At 40.0% G+C, this 25,394-nt stretch overlaps 1 protein-coding gene across 1 annotated transcript in view; it reads left to right on the forward strand.

Annotated features, from left to right (window-relative positions):
• LOC116045729 (neuronal membrane glycoprotein M6-a-like) overlaps positions 1 to 25,394 on the forward strand; it is a 38,945-nt gene that overhangs the window by 7,578 nt on the left and 5,973 nt on the right. Inside the window, exons 2-6 of the mRNA XM_031293573.2 lie at positions 8,944 to 9,136; positions 11,377 to 11,533; positions 15,523 to 15,676; positions 18,746 to 18,822; positions 18,908 to 18,973. Of these exons, the coding sequence (XP_031149433.1) occupies positions 8,944 to 9,136; positions 11,377 to 11,533; positions 15,523 to 15,676; positions 18,746 to 18,822; positions 18,908 to 18,973 (647 nt within the window). The remainder of the gene's footprint in view (positions 1 to 8,943; positions 9,137 to 11,376; positions 11,534 to 15,522; positions 15,677 to 18,745; positions 18,823 to 18,907; positions 18,974 to 25,394) is intronic.

A 25,394-nucleotide genomic window follows, 5' to 3' on the forward strand; every position in this document is an offset into this window, starting at 1 on the left:
GGTGCAACCAAAACAATCTAGAGCTCAACGCTCTAAAGACAGTGGAGATGGTTGTGGACTTCAGAAAGAACCCAGCCTCACCTGCCCCCATCACCCTCTGTGGCTCCACAATTGACACTGTGGAGTCTTTCCGCTTCCTGGGAACTATCATCTCCCAGGACCTCAAGTGGGAGCTGAACATCAGCTCCCTCGTGAAGAAAGCACAACAGAGGATGTACTTCCTGCGGCAGCTGAAGAAATTCAACCTGCCAAAGACAATGATGGTGCACTTCTACACAGCCATCATTGAGTCCATCCTCACATCGTCCATCACCATCTGGTATGCTGCTGCCACTGCCAAGGACAAGGGCAGGCTGCAGCGTGTCATTCGGTCAGCTGAGAAGGTGATTGGCTGCAATCTGCCGCCGCTCCAGTACCTATATGCCACCAGGACTCTGAAGCGTGCTGGAAAGAATGTGGCTGACCCCTCCCACCCTGGACACAAGCTCTTTGAGCCACTCCCCTCTGGCAGGAGGATGAGGTCCATCAGGACCAAAACCTCACGCCACATAAACAGTTTTTTCCCCTCCGCCACTAGCCTTCTAAACAAGGCCCGGAAACCACCCTGACTCTCTCCAAACTACACCTCTGGCTCCTCATGCCACTGTACCTACTCTGCTGTAGCGTTCCTTTTTACTACTGTTAAATTTATTTTATCGTTATTAATACATACTGTGTGTATATGTTTATACTTATATTGTTTATATTCTTTTTATCCTTCTTATATTTGAATGTGTGACATGCTCCAACAACACCATGACAAATTCCTTGTATGTGCAACGTATCAGAATCAGAATCAGAAAGGGCTTTATTGCCAAGTACGTTGCACATACGAGGAATTTGTCATGGTGTTGTTGGAGCATGTCACACATACAAATATAAGAAGGATAAAAAGATATAAAAAATATAAACAATATAAGTATAAACATATACACACAGTATGTATTAATAACGATAAAATTAAATTAAATAAATAGTAAAATAAGTTAAACAGTAGTAAAAAGGAACGCTACAGCAGAGTAGGTACAGAGTAGGTACAGTAGGTACAGAGTATTTACAGTGGGGTGTGGAGAGAGTCAGGATGGATTCTGGGCCTTAATAATAATAATAGATAATAGATAATCTGGCATGTCAAACTCACAACAGGGACAGAGTTTGACTCCTGAAACGACCGACTGCTTCCTTACATACACACACACACACACACACACACACACACACACACACACACACACACACACACACACACACACACACACACACACACACACACACACACACACACTGTCATTCTGTCATTATTCATTCTGCACAACAAATGTATCTGAACAATATGCGCCCAAGAATAAGATTGGCTATTCTCCAACAATCGAAAAATACAGGTGGTCAAAATATACCAAACTTGAAATTTGGTATATGGTATATTGAGCACAGAGTTCAACTTTGAGGTGACAAATTCCTGGGGCCCTATAGGAGAAGCTAGAGTCAAACCACATTGTTAGAAAATGTTCTAATAATACTCCAACATAGCACAAAAAATCAGTTTGGTTAAGTCTGGGTCCATCAGCGCTCATCTAATGTTGGTTTGGCGATCCATAGGAAAAATGATAGTGTCTCATAAATATCATTTGCATGTTCCTTTGTTTAATAACTACTCCATTACACTGGGTGGTAAGCCTATTTGTTTCCTCGCTCGGCAGAAAAACTATACACGTGTTATCTGACAACACAGGGCAAAAGACTCATTCCAGGACTTAAAGGATAATTAAAGTCTTTCTGGCTCGACAGTTTTCTTTTATTTACAACTTAGAGAGGCTCTCAATGCCTATGGAGTTCCCTGGGGCTCTAATATGGACAGTTACCCAATAGACAGACTTTATACCTCCGGCACTCAGTTTGTAGAAGTCGGAAAAAGGATTTAGGTCTTCCCAACATCAAATGGTCCAGGGTATGGTCCAACATTCAACTTGCATCTAGAAACCCGATCATCAAATGATCCACTATAATTTTGTCATCAGGACTTACTTCACCCCACAGAAGCTCACTAAGTTCTCACCAAATCACTCCCATTCTGTCCCCACGGTACGCCTGGCACATTTTCATGTAATGTGGGAATGTACAGCAGTCTATACATTGTGGCGTTCTGTGTCATCAGCACCATCAACAATTGTTGGAAAGAATGTGACTTCTTCCAATGCATTTCTTTTTTCCAAAAGTGTACCCTTTCACATTATCAGCTGATGAATGACTATCCTAGTTTTTGAAGTTTGCATCCATCACTGAATGTGGTTGGTCTCTCTGGAGCTTCCTCCTCCTCCTCTCTCTGTCATTGCTGCTCGTCCTCTCTCTCTCGTAATCAGCATAACGCTGAGTTGTTTGCAGAGGTACGGTGATCATGAGTGAGAGGATTGTGCTGTAGCAGACACACAGCTGCTGAGATACTACTTTATCCTACATGTTAGCTCAGCCTTGTGCCCAGATGAGGACAGACTGGAGATGCTTACATGTAGGGGATAGTGCTCTGTTCCTTGACACAAACGTGCAGAAAGCCTTGCAGGTAGTGCACTAGGACATAGTTTACAGAACAAAAGCCTTTTGTAATCAATATTTTTTTTTACAGTATCAATACAGAATGAGTAGCTTGTGTATACTTGCTGGGTTATTTTCTTCTCTAAGTGATTTCAGAGGCAACTGAACAATTTATTGGTGATGAATAGGGTTGGGTACCGAAACGCGGTGCCAATAGGGCACCAGTGCCGATGTAAACGGTAGTAACGAGACCGAATAAGAACGAAAATTTCGGTGCCTCATTTCAGTGCCTGACTTTACACTACACTCGACAGCAGGTAACGTTAGCCTACCTTTAGCTAGCAGCTGGATTAAACACGGTTTGCTGACAGCTAACGTTAAACAGTGTAAAGTGTGACTGTATTCACTGTAGAGGATTCCAACACCGGGATGTAACAGTCTGCTCTGCAGCTGCCATTGTCAGAAAAACAACACAGACAGTGCGTTCACTTGAAACAGGTAGCCTCATGGTGCTGGTGAAATAAGTTAGTGTTATAAGTTATAGTTATTACATTATTATTAAATCTTTAATTTTGACCAAATGGCCTTAGCAATAAACAAGCCATTCTTTAATGTCGCCGACTGTTGTTTAGTACCCTTCTTTTTTAAAAAAAATTTTTTTAACTTTATTAAAAAGTATCGGTTCAGGCAACGTTTAGGCACCGGCACCTTTTTAAAAGTATCGCTTTAGCACCGGTATCGGAAAAAACCCAAACAATACCCAACCCTAGTGATGAACCCTTTCTTCATCTAGTCAGCAGCTACTGTGGCTCAACGAAGGGGAAAAGCATCCAGTACAACAACTCATATCCAGACAAACCTTTATTATAATGTGTAGTCATAATCTGGCATGTCAAACCCACAACAGGAAAAGAGTTTGACTCCTGAAACGACCGACTGCTTCCTCACACACACACACACACACACACACACACACACACACACACACACACACACACACACACACACACACACACACACACACACACACACGTACACACAGCTCAGACTGTGAGTGATGGACAGAGGAATTGTGGACCAACAGACAATTTGATTGGCAGCTAGGAGAATCATTTGTGTGTGTGTGTGTGTGTGTGTGTGTGTGTGTGTGTGTGTGTTCATTCTGATGATTTGGTCCTATAGATGCTGCAGGAAAGATCAGTGATTACTGTAAAGTCAAGAAAAATAACAAAGCTGTGTACATTTGGGATTTTAATTTAGATCTCTTAAATCCTAGTCTGGAACGACGACGGTGCATTTACCGGTTACTTCCTGATTGGCTCTTGATCATGTGGCCAGACAGATTGGATAACATGGGCGCCGAAATGAAAAGAGTTCCACTTCACGCTGCTTCCACGTCTTGTGTGTTTAGGCCGTTAATCTCACTGATGTTAATGGTGCTGGTTTTTTTGTTCTTTCTTTTCTTAATAGCCTGATAGAGTATCAGGTAAACTGGAGTAGTATTTTTGTATTATTGAAAATGGTCTGTTTAGTTTATCTTATTGGACTGTGATTTCATTCATGGTAAAGATCTGAAAGCCCATGTCTTCTACCCATCCCTGAATTTTTATCTTTTATTCATTTTGTTTTGTTGTTCTTTTATTCATTTTATATATATATTATTTTTAATTGTTTGAACTAAATATCTCATTCATTCATTCATTCATTCAAGTCAAAAGGATTGATCCACTTGAATGCAGCTTCTTAACTGCGTAAACTTGATCACATTCCTTGGAGTTAGTTATGATCTTGTGAATACGAATGTTGTCCTGGTGTTGGGGGGATACTGGATTAAAGTTATCCTCTGGGAACAATGAACACTCAATCTAATGTCAGTAACCTTTGCAGGACCCATGTGTGGGACGGACGGTATGAGCATCATTAGGCAGAGACTGGGCTGTACTAACATCACAGTTTACTTCCAGCTGTTTTGTGCACAGAAAGCAGCAGGAGTGTATCCATGATCCAGGATGCTCCCATTCAAAAACCATGAAGCCAAAATAAACCATGTCATAGATGTGTGATATAAACATCTGATCTATGTCAATATAAAACATTAACTACAACAATGTGTCAGGGCGGAGATTTTATCTAAAAAAATTAAGCTTGAAATGAATGAACAACAGAAATAAAAAATAATACGTTGTTTGAACAAACATGGCTTGGCCTTTTCCGTTGGAAAAAATGCTGAATGCTAAAAACAAACCAAATATATCCTCATCTATTATCAACTGTCATTTCACTATATATTTACCAGTAAAGGTTTTATTTTGAAATGTAAAGACATTTACTAACAATAACATTTGCCACAAATTACAACATCTTCAAGCATCCTGTTCATTTTCTATGAATTATTATTTATTTATTCATGATCATATATATATATATATATATATATATATATATATATATATATATATATATATATATATATATATATATATATATATATGACATTACACACACACATACCGCCAGTATATGACACCAATCATATCCATCTTTGAAACACAACATATGAGACCTGGCCAGGGACTTATTGCCATCATTGTCCCTGTTGTTTTCACAGTCCACCAGCCTGTGTAAAGATGGAGGAAGGTGTTTAATGAATACATTTATGAATGATTAAAACATAATAGAAACACAATCATACTGTATGAGTAATTATTTTTTCCCATGAAGAATACGAGGTAAAAAGTACCACAGACACCCAAAAAAGAAAAGTGTTGTATGACATATTTCAAGATGCAAATTTTCATTAATGAAATAGTGAAATATCAGGACAGCCAATAGATGCTCGCTGTCGTTTCACGTCTTTAAATCTTCCTTAACAAAGGAAAGAGCTAACCGTACAGTGAGGCAGTACACAGCCGTGTGTGTTCAGCCTGTCCCACTTTTTAGCAGGTCAGCGGGTCTTTCCTGCGCTTACAGCCCAAATATGGAAATATGACCAGGATTATAACATGGCTGCCACACATTCACCAACACACACAGTGTCAAGGTGCACAGTCCTGCACATACAGGTGTGTCAGAAACACATTCACACATGCTCCTAACACCTGGATCACACTGCTCAGCACCAATCACAGTCTTTATGTAAGGCTTCCATGGCTTTATAAACATGACATGAAATGACTCAGCTGTGTGTATACAGAGCAACATTAGCATGTAGCACAGCAGCCATGAATGTTTTAATAAATGGATTCAGTCAGTGTAAAATGGTAGCTTTCTACTGGGCAGCAGCCATCTTTGTTTCTCTGTTCCTTCAGGAAACTGAACACTGACCGTGTATGTGTGTGTGTGTTGTGTGTGTGTGTGTGTGTGTGTGTGTGTGTGTGTGTGTGTGTGTGTGTGTGTGTGTGTGTGTGTGTGTGTGTGAGAAAGTGTGCATTAGTGTGACTGTAATACTTGCAGAGCCACACTGTTGCCATGACAACGCTACAGGCAAAGTGGGTCAGCAGGCTCCTGCCACACCCCGGTTGGCATGGCAACAAGGCTGGTCAATTAAACCTGCATGATGACTCACACACACACACACACACACACACACACACACACACACACACACACACACACACACACACACACACACACACACACACACTTAAAAAGTCTAATAGATTAAAAGTTGATAATAAAATAGTGAAATGTTCTGGTGTTTTATGTTTGGTGAAATAATTACGGCTCAGAGCAATGGCGGTGTGTGTGTTTGTGTGTGTGTGTGTGTGTGTGTGTGTGTGTGTGTGTGTGTGTGTGTGTGTGTGTGTGTGATACAGGTAGCCTAACAAGAGATTTTGAGTCCATTCATCCCCAGACATGTGACCAACAGATGCTGTGCGTTCACACTACAGTTATCATCCATCAATATGACAGCTAGTTAGTTTCACCTCCACCCCAATATAGTTTTATTATCCAAGGCCGGTAGCGTTCACATATAAATATCAATCCACCCTGTGTTTTCTTACTTCACTGAGCCAGTCAGAGCTGGGCTTTGGGAAGGGAAGAGATGGATAGGATGAGGAGAAAGAGACCTGTAGGTAGCATCATCATAGTGTTATATATATATAGTATGATGTGCTAATGTACACCACATTTGCTCATTTTTATTCGCTGTTTGAGAAACATTTCCTTAATTCAACTCCAACGTGATCCAAATAAAAGAGGGCATATAATATAATATTATTTCACTGAATAATGTTTGGCAGGAGGGACAGGTGAGACGCGCTGAGGAGACAGATGGTCAGGATAAGGTTTCAGTGGTGACTGTAGGGTGAACTTCCCTTTACTTGAACTAAACTTCAATTAAACATTATTGACAAAATTCATTTTCAGATGGTTCGTGATAATTTTAGCCTCTTCTGTATTTTCAGATTGTAGCGTGGATCACTGATTGATGTCACCTGATTGACAGATCATTCATGCTACTGCCCACTGACATGGTTATAGCTATGGTTATCAAATTTTTGTTCTCCAACATCTTAATCTAAATACCGCCATAGTAACCTCAGATTGGGAGTTCACTGTCTCTAAAAGCCTGCGGTAATATTACTGTATTTGAGTGGGACAGAATCTGTAGAAATATTCAAACTATGTCACACAATGTGAGGGTGCGCCTCATTCAGTTCAAGATTATGCATCGCTTCTATTGGACTCCCTCCAGATTGTTTAGAATTGGTCTGAAAGACATGTAAGACAGAGGATGGCCAATTACTTCATGTCCTATGGTCTGTGATAAGGTCCAGGAATTTTGGACTGGCATACATGATAACCTACTTCGGATTGCAGGGACCCAGGTTCCATTCAGCCCGAGATTATTTGTTCTGGGAGATGGATCAACCCAAGAGGGATGGATAAACACATAAGAAGCTGGGTCCAGACTAGTCTAATGATTGCCAGACAGATTATTTTAAGAGGATGGAAGAATGAAGGGGTGCCTTCAATCCAGGAGTGGGGTTGTGAGATGGCTAAGGTGGGGGTGTTTGAAAAGATGTCATATAAACAGTTTGCTAAATTGGATGTCTACACTAGAAAATGGGGAAAGTACCTGAGCTTTCTGGAAGACTCCTAGGAAGCTTTGTGCTGGGGAGAGACATGTATGATGGGCTTATTGTGTTATCACATTTACATAATATGTTTATTTGGTTTACAGTTGTCTATTTTGTTGTTATTTTATTGTTTTGTATGTATTGTATTATATTCAATATAATACAGGGTGCTTTTTTCCTGGGGGGGTGGATATGTGGTATTTCCCCCTTTCTACATATCCCTGCCTCTGCTGAATCATTTTTATCCCCAGTGACAAAATGTATCCCACCTCAAAGTGATCAATGCTACTTCACCAAGAGACCATATTTTACATACATACATACATACATAGAAGGATAAAATCCGAGCAGCAGTTGCTGGTTGTATTTAGCTGCTCCAGAGCTCCGGGACACCAGCTACCAGCGGCAGTTGTTTAGCCGCCAATAGAAGACTGTGAGCCGGCTACAGGCACCACCAGATGACGGTCCTTTCAGGGGCCGTGGTAGTTGAGTTTAGCCAGAAAAAGTAAATGTCATGCCACGATGATGATGAAGTTCAGGGACAAAAATGACTGGTTGAATTTAGGAACAAGATGGTGGTTTGGATTAAAACACTCCCGAGGAACCAACAAGCGTTTCCTGGATTAAAGTATTTTGTTTTTGCCGTGAAGTGAACTCTGCTCCGGCTTGAAAGCGCTGTGTTTTATGTTGACACCACATTGTGCTATTTATTTTGAGATTATTTCCCATAAAATATTGAAGCTCATAAATAAGTGTTTTGGCATGGCTGGTTGAGTGGCTCTATATCCATGTATTGGTATGGGGGTTTAATTCTTGTACGTTTTATTTTGTTGTGCATCATCAAAAAACATATATATATATATATATATATATATATATATATATATATATATACTATTTTGTCTAAGTAAGTGATGATGACTAGTGGGAAGGTTCAGGGGGGAAGGGAATGTTGTAAATTGTATGTTAAAAAAAATTTTAATCACAAAAAGAAAAAGATGATTTCTCCACAGAGGTGATAAAGTCTGCTAATCCAACTGATCATTCATAAACTCAGAGTTAATGAAGACACTTTGAGACGTAGTGAGTGAGTGTTAACCCTACAGAACTGTGTGTGCCTCATATCATCATGTCCATGGTGTGTATACGTGCTTTAAAGCTTTCTGAATCATCTTATTCGTACATATGAACATTCTGTGGTACCTGCTGTACTCATTTATAGATTCAACTTTATTTATTTCATCATACTGAATATGTGAAAGATGATTTCTGTTTGTTTGTGTGTGTTAAGGTTGTAAGGAGTGCTGTGAGCGCTGCGTGGGCAGTCTGCCCTGGGCCTCCCTCATCGCTACGGTCCTCCTCTACATGGGTGTGGCCTTGTTTTGTGGGTGTGGCCACGAGGCTTTGAGCGGCACCGTCACCATCCTTCAGAACTATTTTGAAGTCATCAGAGCCCCAGGAGAAACACTGGATGTGTTCACCATGTGAGTGACTTGTTTTTACCTCCAAGGACCCTAACCCTACCTGTGGGTTTTCATGTTTGCATAATAACTATAAATTGCAATCCCCTTACATTCCACTCATGCCACAAGTTTCTCATAACAGTAGGGATGGACTGATCACAGGAAAAACCTTATTTTTGAGCTACATTACTGGGAAGGCGCTAGCATTTCTCCATCACTTTTGCAAAGACCATTGCAGCCTTTAGTCTTTGTCATAGGCGGCGATACCGTGGGTGCTCCGGAGCTCGAGCACCCACGGAAAATACTGAGCTCCCACGTGTGCCAGAATGCCAGTAGGCTACATTCATTTAAAATTAAACATTGCAGTTGGTGCTAAGTGGAGCGTCTGTCATAGTGTGATTCGTTATGTCGCTGTCAGTCCCCTGCGCCATATCCTATCCACCAATCACAGCATCTCTTGGATGAAAATGCCTCTTTAGTGACCCTCCCTCTATCCCCTCGCTATACAGTGCGTGCATGTGCATTAGGTAATCAGAGTGAGACTAAAATGGACAGATTTGTTATTAAAAAAGCAAAACCTAATGATGCAAGTGCTTCGACAACATCCACCACCAGTGCAGAGAGTTCCACCAGTGTAGAGAGATTCTTAGTTTCCCACAAAGCTGATCGCGGTTACGTGTCAGTTAAACTTTTCATCTCCAATCGTATATTTGTGAGAAGTGGCGCTGTCCTGAGTTAAAAGATAGCCTACTTTACGGCTTTATTATCGAGTTAATAGGCGTGTGTTCATGTCGGCCGCTGTCCATTTCCTAAGGTTCTGAAATGCAAACATTTTTTGACTACTTTTTTTTTAAAGGGCGTGCACCCATGAGCCCCCATGGAGGAAAACATAAATCGGTGCCTTTAGTCTTTGTCAGTTTGTCAGCTGATGTCAGGGCCAAATGTGGTCCAACCATAGACTGTATAAAAGAAGTGGGCGTGGCTACCGTGAGCATGGGCGTAACTTTCATCTAAGAGATGGGGGGGGGGCAATAAACTTCTGAAGGGGACTGATAATACAACCAAAATTGTACTTGTACTATAGGATATGTGTAGTTGTGGAACTCCAGTACATAGGCTGGAAGGCTGTTTTATCACTTTAAACATCATATGAAGTGATTCTTTTCTCTAATACAGATGATGCTGAACTGAGAACTGCCTTCTAGCAAGCTCACTAACTAGCCAGCCAGCCGGCCACTAAATTAGTAAATTTTAACAACTTAATGACTCTTCTCACAGCATAGAAAATCACAAGGCTTTCGCCAGATGAGCGACTTTGTTTGTCTCGTTTTCTATCCAGTGTGTAGCATGAAAACACGGTGGGTGGAATTAGCAAGCTAGCTAACTAACTATCCATCAATCCACCAAACAAGCTAAGTAATAATTGCCAACATAGCAGACTTTTTGAAAAATAAATAATTTTTTTGTCATGACTTTATGAATTTATTAGTGCTGTCAGTTAAATGCGTTATTAACGGCGTTAACGCAAACCCATTTTAACGGCGTCAAGTTTTTTATCGCGAGATTAACGTTCGTTTTGGCATAGCAAACTTTGTAGGTTTTTTTCACATGCTGTTGCAACAACTAGTAACGTTAGAAAAACTACAACACCACACTGGATCTAGCTAGACCGGAAACAAAACAACAGGAACTGCAATGCGATTAATCGCGATTAAATATTTTAATCGTTTGACAGCACTAGAATTTATTAATGACTCAGCATCATCTGTATTAGAGAAAATAATCACTTTATGCGATGTTAAAAGTTAATAAAATAGCCTTCCAGTCTACTTATGGCACGTTTCGTTCTCTCCCATGAGTCCCACCAGACGTCTTTGTACCGTTAACTAGGGATGGGTGGATCGATACTGTGGTAACGATACTTTGATACTTACAAGCTACTCATTTGGTATCGATCCCTTTAAAAAAATATTGATAATAAAATTACATTATACAAAACATGGGTAGCTGCATCACTTTTTTTCCTCATAATTGTTACACATGGAAATAAAAAGAAAGGACTCAGACAAATGTGAATGTGAGTGATCTGAGTATACACCTTTTCCACTCATTATTAGAGGAAAAGTGCTGGTTACCCCCCCCCCCCCATCCCACATCCAGACTCATCCTCCATCTTCACTTCTTATCTCTGACTGTGTGTGTGTGTGTGTGTGTGTGTGTGTGTGTGTGTGTGTGTGTGTGTGTGTGTGTTCTCTGCGCAGTATCGACATCCTGAAGTACATCATCTACGGCCTGGCAGCTGGATTCTTTGTGTTTGGAGTGCTGTTGCTGGTGGAGGGCTTCTTCACCACTGGAGCCATCAGGGATCTCTATGGAGAGTTCAAAATCACCGCGTGTGGACGCTGCCTCACTGCATTCGTATGTCATACACGGACATTCTATATTCCACTGTGACTCTCTCAGAAAGGGTTCTTCTAGCAAGATGTTTTGGCTAGTTGGCAGTCACTGATTGTGTAGTTAATGATAAGTCTAATAATATGATATTTCATCACACGAACACACACACACACACACACAGATACACACACACACACACACACACACACACACACACACACACACACACACACACACAATTGAATATAAATTAGTCTACTTTGCATACTAAATGCAGTATAGAATGTAAAAGTAATTTGGTCACACATTTGATAATCTTAGACTGATATCTATATTAAGATTACTTTATTGATCCCGCAAGGGGAAATTCCATTTTTTCACTCTTTTGTTTTTTTTTATTACACACATGCCCAGACCTATACATGTAGAGACCTTTCATGTCACCGCTCAAGGGCACTAAACGACCAAACTCTAGTTCGTTTTTCATTGCTTGACCACAGTTTTCAAAAGTTTACACACTTATCCCATGACTTATCCCACCTGCACTGTGGATCTACAGCATTTTGTTCAAATGCTAACACACTGCTGTCAAAACCATGCATTCAAAACGGAATGGATTTCAGCCCGGTGCATTTCAAACACTGCTGATTGCAATTTCAGCTGAAAGCCTAAGCAGCTGTCTTGTTTTGGACTTGTTAGTGAACATATACGGCATTTACAGTTTTTTTTTATTGCTTAACGACAGTGGGCACAAATGAAGCCACATGTGCAAAACGCAAACTACAGTCCGCACTACCAACAGTCACCTGAACTAAACAGTTCACATCTCCTGCAAAACTCATTCCAAGCAACACAACTCTTCACACACGTCTCAGAACAGGCTCAGTGCAGCCAAACACTCCTCACTGAGACAACACACACTGTCACTCAGAACACACTGAGAGTAAAACCACCAAGACACAAATTACAAACTTTTCATCTTTACAGTTTGAGTGACTTCACACTACTCAATAGTTTATTTAAAGAAAAGATTTAGATTTTATAATATACCCATTTTACGTAAGGTAAACAAGAAGGAATGAAAATCAGCAATTTGCGTCAGTATAGTATAATATATTTTGTCTCTAGTAATTTATGGAATTACTGGAAAAAAAAAAACTAAAGGTACATAACAGTAACAAAGAATAGTGTGACTAATCCTGCCTCTCTCCAGCATCATGCGGCAAGTTTTCTTCATCACATTGGATGCCTGCATCATCTCTAAGTACAAATGAATGTGGTGTTTCCATTGCTTTCACCTCCATTACTTTCTGAAAAACAGTAAGAACGCAGTTTTACTATAGTAAAGATGTAGTGTTTTACACATTTTTTATAGCTGTGTATGTAACCTCAGACATCTTACCTGGACATATTGGTATCTTTGCTCTTTCACCTGTTTACAGTTTTTCTCGATTCTTTACACACATTTTCTGAAAGCAAGCCTCATACTCTCAGAACTCTACACACAAATCAAAAAACACACACACAATGGGCAAAACCCCTCAATTCTCCTGCAAAATGAAACTTTACATTCTAAACAATGTTATTTCTTCTCAAAATGGTATTTTGTTTTCAAATGACACACACAAACCATCCTATGAATAGACATTTATAAGAACCAGTTGAACACTGATGTGCTCAGTGTAAAACACTATGATGAATGGAAAACACTTCTTCTCCATTCATCATAATAACTTAGGCCTTTCTTTTGTTCAGTGTTACACTTACTACAGACAGTACGTACATAAGTGTGTTGTAAAATATTTGAGAATATTGTTTTTATACTCAGAACCCACAAATACACAGTAACAAATATATTTTATTTTTCCCACAAAAACAATGTACACAGTGTACATCCCAATACATACAGTGGTCTACATACAAAACAACAGAATAATTTACTGTAAAAAAATAAATAAATAAATAAATAAAAAATAAATAAATAAATAAAAAAAATAAAAATAAAAAATAAAAAATAAAAAATAAAAAATAAAAAATAAAAAATAAAAAATAAAAAATAAAAAACTATGCTGCATCCTCTCTGTTTCGCCCTGGCCACAGCACCTCATCCACATCACAAGCAATGTTTTCCCTGGCCAAGCAGCGGGGGAAATATCGCCTAGCATGGCGAAGCCAGCCATGAAAAGCATCAACTGCTATATCTCCACATGCTCTTCCATAGCTTGGAGAAGAGGTATACACGTTTGTGGATTTCGGTCATACACTTTCCATCTCCAGGCAGAAAAAAATTCTCCAAAACAGAAGAGCTCACCTGTTGCCCTTTTATGCTAAAGCTCTGATTGCTAATTTTAAAACTGTGTGACAGGTGTTTGCCCATGTGATGAGTCAGTGTGCATATTTGAATGGCAGTGTGTTCCTTGTGAAAAGAAGAGCTTTTCTTCATGAAAATTGTGCCAAATGCAGAGAATTGTGTGTAGTGTTTTGAAAAAAAGTGTGTTTTAGAACTGCAATTTGAGTGTAAAGCAGGGATTGTGCTTGTAGTTTAGCAGAATTGGTTCAGGGGGTTGGTGCATGAGTTACATGTTGTGGTCATTGTGTCTCAAGTACCAGTATTTGTGTGTAAACAATTGAGAAAAACTGTAATGTTTCTCTGAAATGGTACAGTGTTTAATTGTTTCATTATTATTTGGTGTTTGAATACAAAAAAAGACTTTCTGAGCTTTCTCTGTATAAATACCGTATATGTTCACTAACTAGTCTAAAACAGGACACCTGCTTAGGCTGTCAGCTAAAATTGCAATCAGCAGTGTTTGATAGGCACCAGACTGAAATCTATTCTGTTTTGAATGTGTAGTTAACAGTTTTGACAGCAGTGTGTTAGCATTTGAACAAAGTGCTGTAAATCCACAGTGTTGTGCACTTTGTGGGATAAATCATGGGATAAGTGTGTAGAGTTTTTAAAACTGTGTTCAAGCAATGAAAACTAGAACTAGAACTAGAGATTGGTCCACATGAATGCTGCTGTGCAGACTCTAGTTAGAGTTTTGCACGTTACTCCAGTTGTGCTCACTGTCGTTTAGCAATCGAAAAAAACAGTATATAGAGAAAGGTCAAAAAGCCTTTCTTTTGTATACAAACAGCAAATAAGAATGAAACAGTTATTCATTGTACTGTTTGAGAGAAACAGTAAACAGGTAAAAGAGCAAAGATACCAATATGTCCAGGTAAGATGTCTGAGGTTACATACACAGCTATTAAACAAAAGTGAAAAACACTACATCTTTACTATAGTAAAACTGCGTTCTTACTGTTTTCAGAAAGTAATGGAGGTGAAAGCAATGGAAACACCACATTCATTAGTATTTAGAGATGATGCAGGCATCCACTGTGATGAAGAAAACTTGCAACATGATGCTGGAGAGAGGCAGGATTAGTCACACTATTCTTTGTTACTGTTATGTACCTTTAGTTTTTTTTCCAGTAATTCCATAAATTACTAGAGACAAAATACTATATTGAAGCAAACTGCTGATTTTCATTCCTGCTTGGTTACCTTACGTAAAAATTAGTATATCATAAAATCTATATCTTTTCTTTAAATAAAATATTGATGAGTGTAAATTCACTCAAATGATTGAAACTGTAAAGATGAAAAGTTTGTAATTTGTGTCTTGGTGTTTTTACTCTCAGTGTGTTCTGAGTGACTGTGTGTATTGTCTCAATGAGGATTGCTTGGAATGGGTTTTGCAGGAGATGTGAACTGTTCAGCTCAGGTGACAGTTTTGCACATGTGGCTTCAGTTGTGACCACTGTCGTTTAGCAATCGAAAAAAAACTGTAAACCTGAAACACCATGGATCTTTGAATGGTGTGGGTTTTTATTATTTTTTTAACAATGTTTTATACATTTTTCATTGCAATTACAACTTTTAACAAAGATTGGTGTCCATTGAATGGTGTGACCCGTCTCTCCTGTCTGTCCCTGCTGATGTGCTGTCTCTGTGTTCTCAGCTCATTTTCCTGGCCTACCTGTTCTTCCTGGTTTGGCTCGGAGTGACAGCATTCACCAGCCTGCCCGTCTTTATGTACTTCAATGTTTGGTCCATGTGTCAGAACACCAGCTTGGTGGAGGGAGCCAACCTCTGCCTGGACCTGCGTCAGTTCGGTATGTGCCATGGTAACATCACATATATTTCAATATTAATATATTATTAAAATAGATATCCATCTCTTGACATAAAAATAGTTATCATCGCTGCTTTATCTTATGCAATGTTCTTTGAAGTTATGGCAGCAGACAACCTTTGCCTACAGTATGTTGGGCAAATTCACAAGTCCTGTAGCAGAAAAGGAAAAAAGAAGACATCTGATAAGAAAGACACCTATCTTCTATGTTCATATGCCACAGGGCGTAAAGACTGCTTTTTACGGTAAAGTCAATTTTCAACACTGGTATTCCACTCACTTGAATTTAAACCATGGAGACGACAGAGGAAAGCTTCTATCTGTCTAGGCTTTCTGAGTCCAAATTCTTCCATGCTGCTCTGGCCTGAGGAGAACTGCTGTCCGTACTGACCATTCAGATCACAACTCTAAATGATACAGTTTGAAAGAAACATCTCTTTTTCCTCCCTTTGGGATTTATTAAAGTAGAAACGGGTTTCTTCTTGTACACAGAAGGTGTTGGTCAGCTTTTGAATACAGTCTGCCATTCATCTTGTGCTACAATACATGTTCTCATACTCCTTGACTGCAAATTCTCCCTGCACTGCCTGATTACTGACAAAACACATACTGTGTGCATCCTCCCACTTTGTGCAGGCAAGTAACTGGCACACACGATGGAAAAACCTGTGTGTGTGCGACAACATTGCCAAATTACCAGTAGAAAGCCCACAGTGTACCATGTGCCACAATGGAGCCCAGAATCTTCTCCCTACTCAAAAGGCCTGATGAAGCTGAACTAACCTGGACTCTATTAGTGGTTGAACAACCCCAGCCTGTGCCTCTGAGTTTATTAGAAGATGTTGCTAGACGGCCTTTGGACTTGGACATGTGTTTGTCTCAGTTGGCACTTTTGGCTTCACATGTTTTAACGATCCACCACCTCAATCTTCTTCCTTATGCAGAGTCTTGGGTTCTTATAACTGGTAGATGCTAGATCGGATCTGCTAGATGTGTCGACGGAAGGAACCCTAACCCTTACGCCGACATAACAACATCCTGGGCAACTTTTCTCCACGCAGCAGCAGCAGCTTTTCTGTTTATATCTCTATAGCCCTCAGATGAGAGGACAATGACAGAGAATGAGTCGTTCTAGTCTCTCCGCCATTTTTTTCCTACTCGCTTCCAAGGCTTTCAACGGTGTAGTACGATGTCCACTGGTGGCGCATTTCGTATTACGGAGCTGATTTCAAGTGCCAGTGTGAAGGTGGCATTATTCTGCCTTATTCTGCCTCTGATTGGCTTACACTGGTATTCTTACCCTAATCTTAACCAATCCTCACTCCCCATGCCCAAACCAAACCAAAGATCCTCTCTGACCTAACTACGTCGACCATGGTAGCAGATCCGATTTAGGATCTACCCTTATGACTATGTTGCCTTACTTCCGTATTTGCTCCCTCAATAATTACTACAGCTACTAGAGGTCACCGGCCAACAACAAGCTGAAATATGGGTTAGAAGCTGCTTGCACAATCGGCCAATTCGTCCATTTTCTGGGTGAGGACGGTTTGACTATTAAGGTGGCACTGGCACTTCTGACTTTGTCGTTTTACATATGTGTCTGTTTTAGGACAAAATCTATTTTCTGCTTGGATATGAGGATTGTGTGAAAGAACATACAGGTAGCAAAATAACAAAGTAAAAACCCTAAAACAAAGGATCAACTAAGTTAAATACAATCATTTAGACTGATATTACAAAGACTGTAGAAAAATAGGAAATATAAGCTTGTTAGAAGATGCATTTCAAATCTAACACTACAGAGGTTTGTACAGCATAAAGTTCCATGTTTAGCTGTGGGCACAGTTAATGTTTTTTGGGTTTCTGTACAAACATTTTAAAACACTGGAACCCTGTTTAACTCACAAACTGTAAGAATAATGGATGTAGCAGCAGTGACCCACCCAGTGGCTTGTGGTGTGGTTGTTTCGAAGCCTTGAGGTTGGCCTCTGTCCTGATTGACAGCTCGGCGTGTAGCCACGCCGTGAAGCACGTGCTTTATCATCTATTTTGTTCAAATTGTGTTTATTAGGATAACCCCCTTGAGATGTATCATCTCATTTTCAAGGGGGTCCAAACATATAACACAATCACTACATACCAACAGAGGAGTGACAGAAAAAATAAAAAATAATAAAAATAAATAGAAACACAATTATCAATATGACAACATCAGCACAATAGTCAAGAATCAGAAGTATAAGTTGAGAGGCAAGTTTCATACGAACACTGCGTGGGAAGCGATTTCGAGATAGATGTAAGACATTGATTCCAAAGTTGACTTTACACATCGCATGATCAGTGTGTAATTTGAATGAGAGTTCAGAATCAAGCCATACACCAAGATGGCATGGAGCGTATCTAAAAGCAAATAGTGGTCAACAAAATCAAAAGGTGTAGGTAAATCAATAAAGATGGCTCCTGTGAGTTCACCATTATCAGGAGCATGGGACACATCATTGGTGATTTAAAGAAGGGCAGTAGTTGTGGAGTCATTAGACCTGAAGCCAGATTGAAATGGTGATAGGATATTGTTGGTACTGAGATCATGTGAAAATTGAATATGAATATTTCATTTTTCAAAGACTTTAGCAACAGAACAGAACATATAATGGATATAGGTCTATAATTGTTTGAAGACACACACCAAGAGGCATTGTGCAGTCTCTGGCAGCACTGCCATGTGCTGTCCACTTTAAAGTGCAGACTGGCCTGCTGTCAGCAGACTCATTACTGCATCTAATGGACATTTCTCATAGGGAATAATTACAACATTTCACTGGTTCGTGAAAGTTTGGATAATATTGAGGTCAGTGTGCATTGTTCCCAGCAGCACACTGTGCTCACACAGGACACTTCCCAGGGGCCAACAGTGCAGCACCAGCAATCTCTGCCAATCTAATTCAATAACTACAGAGACACTTTCAGAGCTGCAGGAAAGTTCTTCAGTTGATTTATCAGCGTTAAATAGATGGCTAGAGTAATGAGGAGTTTGTGTGTTCATCAGGAGCGGTGGCCATCTCTGAGGAAAGAAAGGTGTGTACAGGATCTGAGAAGTTCTTCAAGATGTGTGAATCCAACGAGGTGAGAAGAGCCAGCTGATAGAATGTGTGACCTGTTTAAAGACAAAGAGCAGAACAATGTAAACTCTGAATTTCTTGTGTTACAGCTGGACTTGACCTTCCATCTGTTCGTGTGCACACTGGCAGGAGCAGGAGCTGCTGTCATCGCCATGGTGAGGACCATTATACTCATATCTGATTGGCCATGGGCGGGGGGTACTAATTGGCACTAATAGGCATGGCCTCCAACCCGTGGATCTACTTTACAGTAGGAATGAAATGGACACACCTACAGTGCTATATACTCAAAAGTCTAGTATTGTACAAAATCTCTTTAAAAAAAAGACAATGTTCTGTCTTTGAAGGGTTTGCATTAGTTTTTGTCCTTAGAAGTGCAAATGATAGAAACCATTCTCAAAGCACCTATTCGTAGTTTTCATGTCACAGCACTATGGGAACCCCCACCTGGAGAGCAAAAAGAAGCTGCCCTCCACTGTCCGCCAACGAGTCAGCTCAGCTTTAGCCAAAATGTCAGATAGTTGTTCGTTAATTGGATGCACAAACCGAAAGGAGGCCAGCCTAGGTTGTGTTTCTAAAGAATCCCATCTCAGAACAAAAACCCAGAGAGGAGGACATTGTGGATTTGTACAATTATACGTGCCACACTAGCGGACTAACGTTACACTGACCACTGACACTGAAACGGACCACCCATGCAACAAACGCCTGCGGTCAAGCTAACCGTATCTCCCATCTCCATGGTCAAACCAGCTCATTTCATTTTAATACTTTGTGGCCGAGGCTGCCATACAAGGTGCCACCTGCTCATCAGATAAACAGTTTCTCCTTATCACTGTTGCACCAAATGCTTGCACGTGGGAAATTGTTGGGTCTCTGTAAATTATAGCGTGTGGTCTGGACCTACTCTATCTGTAAAGTGTTCTGAGATAACTCCTGATGATTTGACACTATAAATAAAATTGAATACAGAGCTTTATAGCATATTTCAGTTCATGGTTTTTGAGCATCAGCAGCTGTGTTGTGTTAGCTTGTTGAACTCTGGTGCCCCCTAGTGACCACATACAGGACAGCACTTTTTTTCTTTGTGCCTTGTTTTCCCCAGGTGATTTATTTTATTGTATTACATTGCCAATAGAACAAACATGTATTCTGAATGCTTTCTCTTCCACAAATCCCTTTTGCCTGCTCTACATACTCCATGTAAATAATTAGTACTTTTAGTGTGTATAAAACCAGCATACTGTCACATGTAAATGGGTGAATTAAGGATTTATTTCAACCAAACCAGAGTGGTGATTGTTGGAATAGTGGAAAGAGAAACCAAGACCAAGATGGCCTTTGATAGTTTTATTTTGTTCCTGACGACTTTGAATGAAGTCTGTTTTACGATGATAAAAGTACTGTTTATTTACATGGAGTCTGGTGGGTTTGGTGATTTCGGGGCTGTTTGATGTTAAGCGTAGATTCCCTCCTGTCTCTCTCAGAGTGCATGCTGGGAGGGTGTGTGTGTGAGTGAGACGCTGAGCGAGTGATTTTCAATCTGTTTTTCCTCAGTAATGTGAATCTCTCCAGACACAGAAAGGTGTTGTCACCTGTCTGGATGTAGACGTCAGTAGCTGAAGCATGTTTACACATTTACATAAACTGAGGGCAACGCACACAGATCAGATCACAAAAACAGTGATTGGCTTGCCCAGCTTGTTACAGCCAGTGTCGGTTCATTGTAGCTGCCCAGTATGTAGATGTTAGTTAGATGGCTCAAACATTTGACCTCATCACAGCTGGCTGGGAAACCCATAGCCATAGATTTTCCGATTTGTGGGGTGATGTATGATGTGGGTGGGTCTGGGGGTCCTCCCACAGCAAAAATTTGAGCATCTAACCCTTGGACACTGAATTTTTATGCACCTATTTCTACCTTTTTCTGCATCAATTTATGCAGGAAATATCTTTAATTATGTAAAGGGAAACGACAATTCAGAATATAAAAACATAATGGACAGGTAGATGGCTTAGCTGAAGAAATCTTTAGCGTTAATTGGTGAAGGTCGATAGGAGAAAAGCAATCTAAATATTAGTGTATAGTCAGGTCTTACAGCTGTTTCTAGGGTTCCTGCATTCGAAAATGAACAGAAACAGGTTGAGGTCAGGAGGTGATGAATTACATCTCTAATAGTTATCATTAAAGAAGCTCATGAAATCGTCACTACTGAGAGCTATAGGCATACATTGTTAAGTTGCAGATTCTGAGCCGCAACACAGAGATTCACACAGGAGCCACTGAGAAGCAGGTTTAAAGAGTTTGAATGAGGATCTGTTCCTATGGCAGTAGAGAATGAAAGGACCAAGGCTGTGGGTTTAGACAGCAGGCAGGCAGTGGTGATCCAAACCAGTTTCCCTCAGATCCAAATGTGGGGGTGGCAAGTTAGTCACTTCATTGAAGCAGTGACAAGACTGGGAACAAACTAGGACAAACAAAGCTTAAACACTGTGGGCCGACTTACCACAATAGTGGAGAGACAGATCTGGCGATGGTGGTGAAATTAACCTGGGCTTTAGTACTGGAGGTGAGAAGGTTGGCAGTAGCTGCGCTGGATGAGTGGCTGATTGAACGGCCACGCCCCTCAACCTACATACACACACTGGGAGACAGACAGATACACAAGGGAAAGGGGGAAACACCACAGACAGTTAAAGAAGTGAACAAAGTGACGCCGTTGTTTTCTACGGAGACCAGTGAAGTATATTAGAAGCACTTTTCCGGTAATGGCTGAGCGTTACTGCGCAGCCTCCAACTGAGCTTGATGACGTATAGATGTGACGTGAGCAACCTGTCTGAAAGTTGGAAGTCTTCTGGTAGCTGTGCCAAGAGAAATCTCAATCATTCCCAATCTTGCAGAGACGGAGAACGTAGGTATATGTAAGGAGATAACATAGGCACAGGCTAATTACTGCTAACTAAAATGCTAGTTAACATTAGTAATTAAACGTAAGTCGAAACTGCCTGCGAGCTTCTCCTGTACTATACGGTAATCCCTCTACTATGCGACAGTAAGTCGCGTGGTTATGACACAATCGTTAGCCTATTTTTACAAAAACGTCTGCTACGGAGCCATAACGTGAGGTACAAGGTAATGGAGCCTTTTATACATTGTCGTGTTTCTTTAGAAATAAACAATGGACAAATAGAGTCTTTAAACGCTTCATATGTAACGTTTTTCGCTGTCAAAGTGGCACCAAAATGAATGGCAGTCAATGGGATGCTACAGCAGGTGATGGCTTGATAGCAACAAAATGGCTCCATAGGAGCTACGCTTTGTGGACGCTCGCTTACCCCCTTGGGAAACACACACAAGGAACAGGGAAACACTGCAGCTGCCCCATAACAGACTTGGCTGAATAGAGCTGTGACTCTCTGTCAGCCTGGCTACAGGGCTGAAAAGAAACCTTGGGTTGTTCTTATTTTCTTCTATTAGTGATGAGTAATAGGCTGCTCTGGCATTTCTGAGGGCCTTCCTTTATGTTTTCAGACTATCTTGCCAGTCTAATCGCAATTCTTCCAGATTGGTGGAACGCCATTTACTTTCAAGTTTTCTCGAGGTTTGTTTTAATTTGCGGGTTTGGGAGTTATACCAAGGTGCTAGTTACCTTTGTTTCGTCATCTTCTTTTTGAGAGGAGGAACAATGTCTAATGTCGTCCGTAGCGAGGCCGCAGCACCGTCTACAAAATTATCAATTTAGGAGGGACTAAAGTTAACATAAGAGTCCTCTGTTATATTAAGGCATTGGTATTAAATGAAATGCTGTTGGAATAACGGCCTTAAATTTAGCTATAGCACTATCAGATAGGCATCTAGTGTAGAAGCTTTTATCTAATGGCGTATAGTTGGGTAATACGAATTTGAAAGTTATTAAAGAATGAATGTGAGAGTAAATCTTCCTACATGTATCTGATGCAACCACGTCCATCTATGGCCTTAGTCAGCCTTCATCTGTCTGTCTGTCTGTCTGTCTGCTTGCCTGTCTGCCTGTCTATTTGTCTGTCTGTCTGTTTCTCTGGCTGTCTGTCTGTCTGCCTACCTGTCTGCCTGTCTGTCTTTCTCTCTGGCTGTCTGGCTGTCTGTCTGGCTTGGGGGCACCTTTTGGACTAAAGGTGCCACTTTACATCAAATACGGTACATAACATTGAAAGACAAAATATTAAAATATTGGCATTACATTTTTTTCCGATTGCTTAAGCATTATTTTGAAAACAGGGACCAGTTTTTCAAAACACTACACACAATTAGCATAACCACACACCCAATTAACAGAACACCTCAGACCCTTTACAAAATGACACACTCTTGCAAAAACTATACACTAAGATGTAGATGTCCAGCTGGCCTGGTCATACCCAAGGGCGTAAAGTGTATTGTAGTGTGTGATGTATGTTCTTCATGTTATGTCTGTCGGTATCTGATGTAGGGACTATTTGTTTCTGTCATATGTCTGATGGACAGGACATCAGACATATGACACAAACAAATGGTCCCTGATGAAGAATGAAGTGCCTTGCGACTGTGCCGCAAACCCAACTGCCCCACGGGGACAATAAATGTATCTACTACTACTAATTTATAAAAAACATATTTTGTTACCATATGAAACACACACATTTCATATGACTTAATTATGTTTGAACCAGTTACACACTGCTGTTGCTAACCTAAAACACATTTAGCAATTCTACTTCTTAGTGATTAGAGTACTGAAAATTAAGTACACAGAGAAAGTGCAAATATACAATACAGTTTTTTTCCATTTGCTAAAATACTTATCAAAATACTTAACACAGTTCACAAAACCACACACCCAAACTGCAAAATACCTCATAGATCCTGCAAAATGAAGTACTGCAACCAAAACTACATATAGCATTATCAAAATCAAATTTTTCCACCAAATGGCACACACTTCATTCATATTACCAGATTTTTGTCTAACCAGCTACACACTGTTGGGCATAATGAAAAGCACTCTCATCTTTAATATGCTTTGCCATAATACTAAAATAGTTCAAATTGTAGAAAATTCTTCAGATTGTTCACATGCACAGAAGTATTTGCAGATTTTTAAAATTTATTTTTCACCAGACAAGTCAGTGCAACATATGCATAGCAGATATATTTACATTGGACTGAACAAAAATATGCTCACAAAAAACAGTAAACTGAAAAAGAAAATTGCAGAAAAAATGTGCAGAAAAAATATATAGAAATATAGCATCATAGTGCTTACTTCCTGTTTGAAGTGGTAACAATTAACCATTGAGGTGTTTGGCCAGGTGGCACATATATTGGCCAATTAGCTCACCTAGTGTCATTTTGAATGGCAGTGTTTTGAAATGGCAAACATGTGACTTTAAGTCACAGAACCGTGTTCAGTGCATTTAAAAAGTGCCATGTGTGTAAAGCAGAAAATGTGTTTAGACTTTTGGAGACTTGAGAAGACGTTTTGCTCTCTGTGTGTCAGTTTAAATAATTGTGCTATGCATGTCATTTTAGTGTGTTAGCAATTGGAAAAAACTGTAAGTTCACCAAACACTACACAAGACCAATTCTGCAGACTGAGGAAAATACAGTTCATTTCTCTCCATATACCCAAATCAGTCAACATGTCAACATGGAGAATCACAACAAAACATGTCCCAGTTTCCATGCTACAACAGTAGTGTGCATAAGACTGTTGGCTCAGCAAACAAACAACAACAACAACAACAAACAACAAACAAAAGAAAGATCTAAAAACAACTGAAAATACAGTGCAGAAAAGACTTACCTGCTGCATTTTTATAGTGCTTAAACCTGATTGGTGTGTCTACAATTAAGCAATCATGAGTTTGTGCACCTGATGGCTGTGTTTCACAGATTGGCTCATAGGTGTGGTCATTTGACAGTCAGTGCTTTGGAATTGCAAGGAAGTGACATCATGATATACTTCTGTGTCTAATGTATACAAGTGTGTTTAGTGTTTTGCAAATCACTGTGTGTATTGTTTTGCAAAAAGTGTGAGGCTGACATTGTGCTTATAGTGGTGCACAACTGGGCCAATGTTTTGATAATTGTGTAATACTTTTGATTTCAGTGTGTGAGCAATCAGCAAAAACTGTAACATGAGAACAAAGCATATAAGAATGCACACACAGAGCACGGTGCTGCTGATGGCAGACTGCTGAAACTCCATCATTGCATCATTTCTCAATTTAAATGGTTCCAGAAAGGAAATCTGGCTGAATCAACTTTAAGGAGTTCATAATATTTCACTCTGAAGATTTCTTCATATGAAGGCCTAAATGGACCAGGTCCGGCCTCAGCCTTTTTGGGCCCTAAGCTTTCCTTCCCCTTCAACTCCCCAGAGTAGCTTTGCACTGTGTCAGTGTGCAGAAACATCCGCTGAAACTAGCCTGACATCACAGGCAGAAACTCAAATAACCATGGAAAAGGTAACAAACTAACAAAACTGTACAGTGCATGTATAAAAAAAGCACACAAAACATACAAGATGATAAGGGTTTAAGAAAGAGAAGCAGTA

This window comes from Sander lucioperca, chromosome 4 (assembly GCF_008315115.2).
Source record: "Sander lucioperca isolate FBNREF2018 chromosome 4, SLUC_FBN_1.2, whole genome shotgun sequence".
In the NCBI taxonomy this organism is placed as follows: domain Eukaryota; kingdom Metazoa; phylum Chordata; class Actinopteri; order Perciformes; family Percidae; genus Sander; species Sander lucioperca.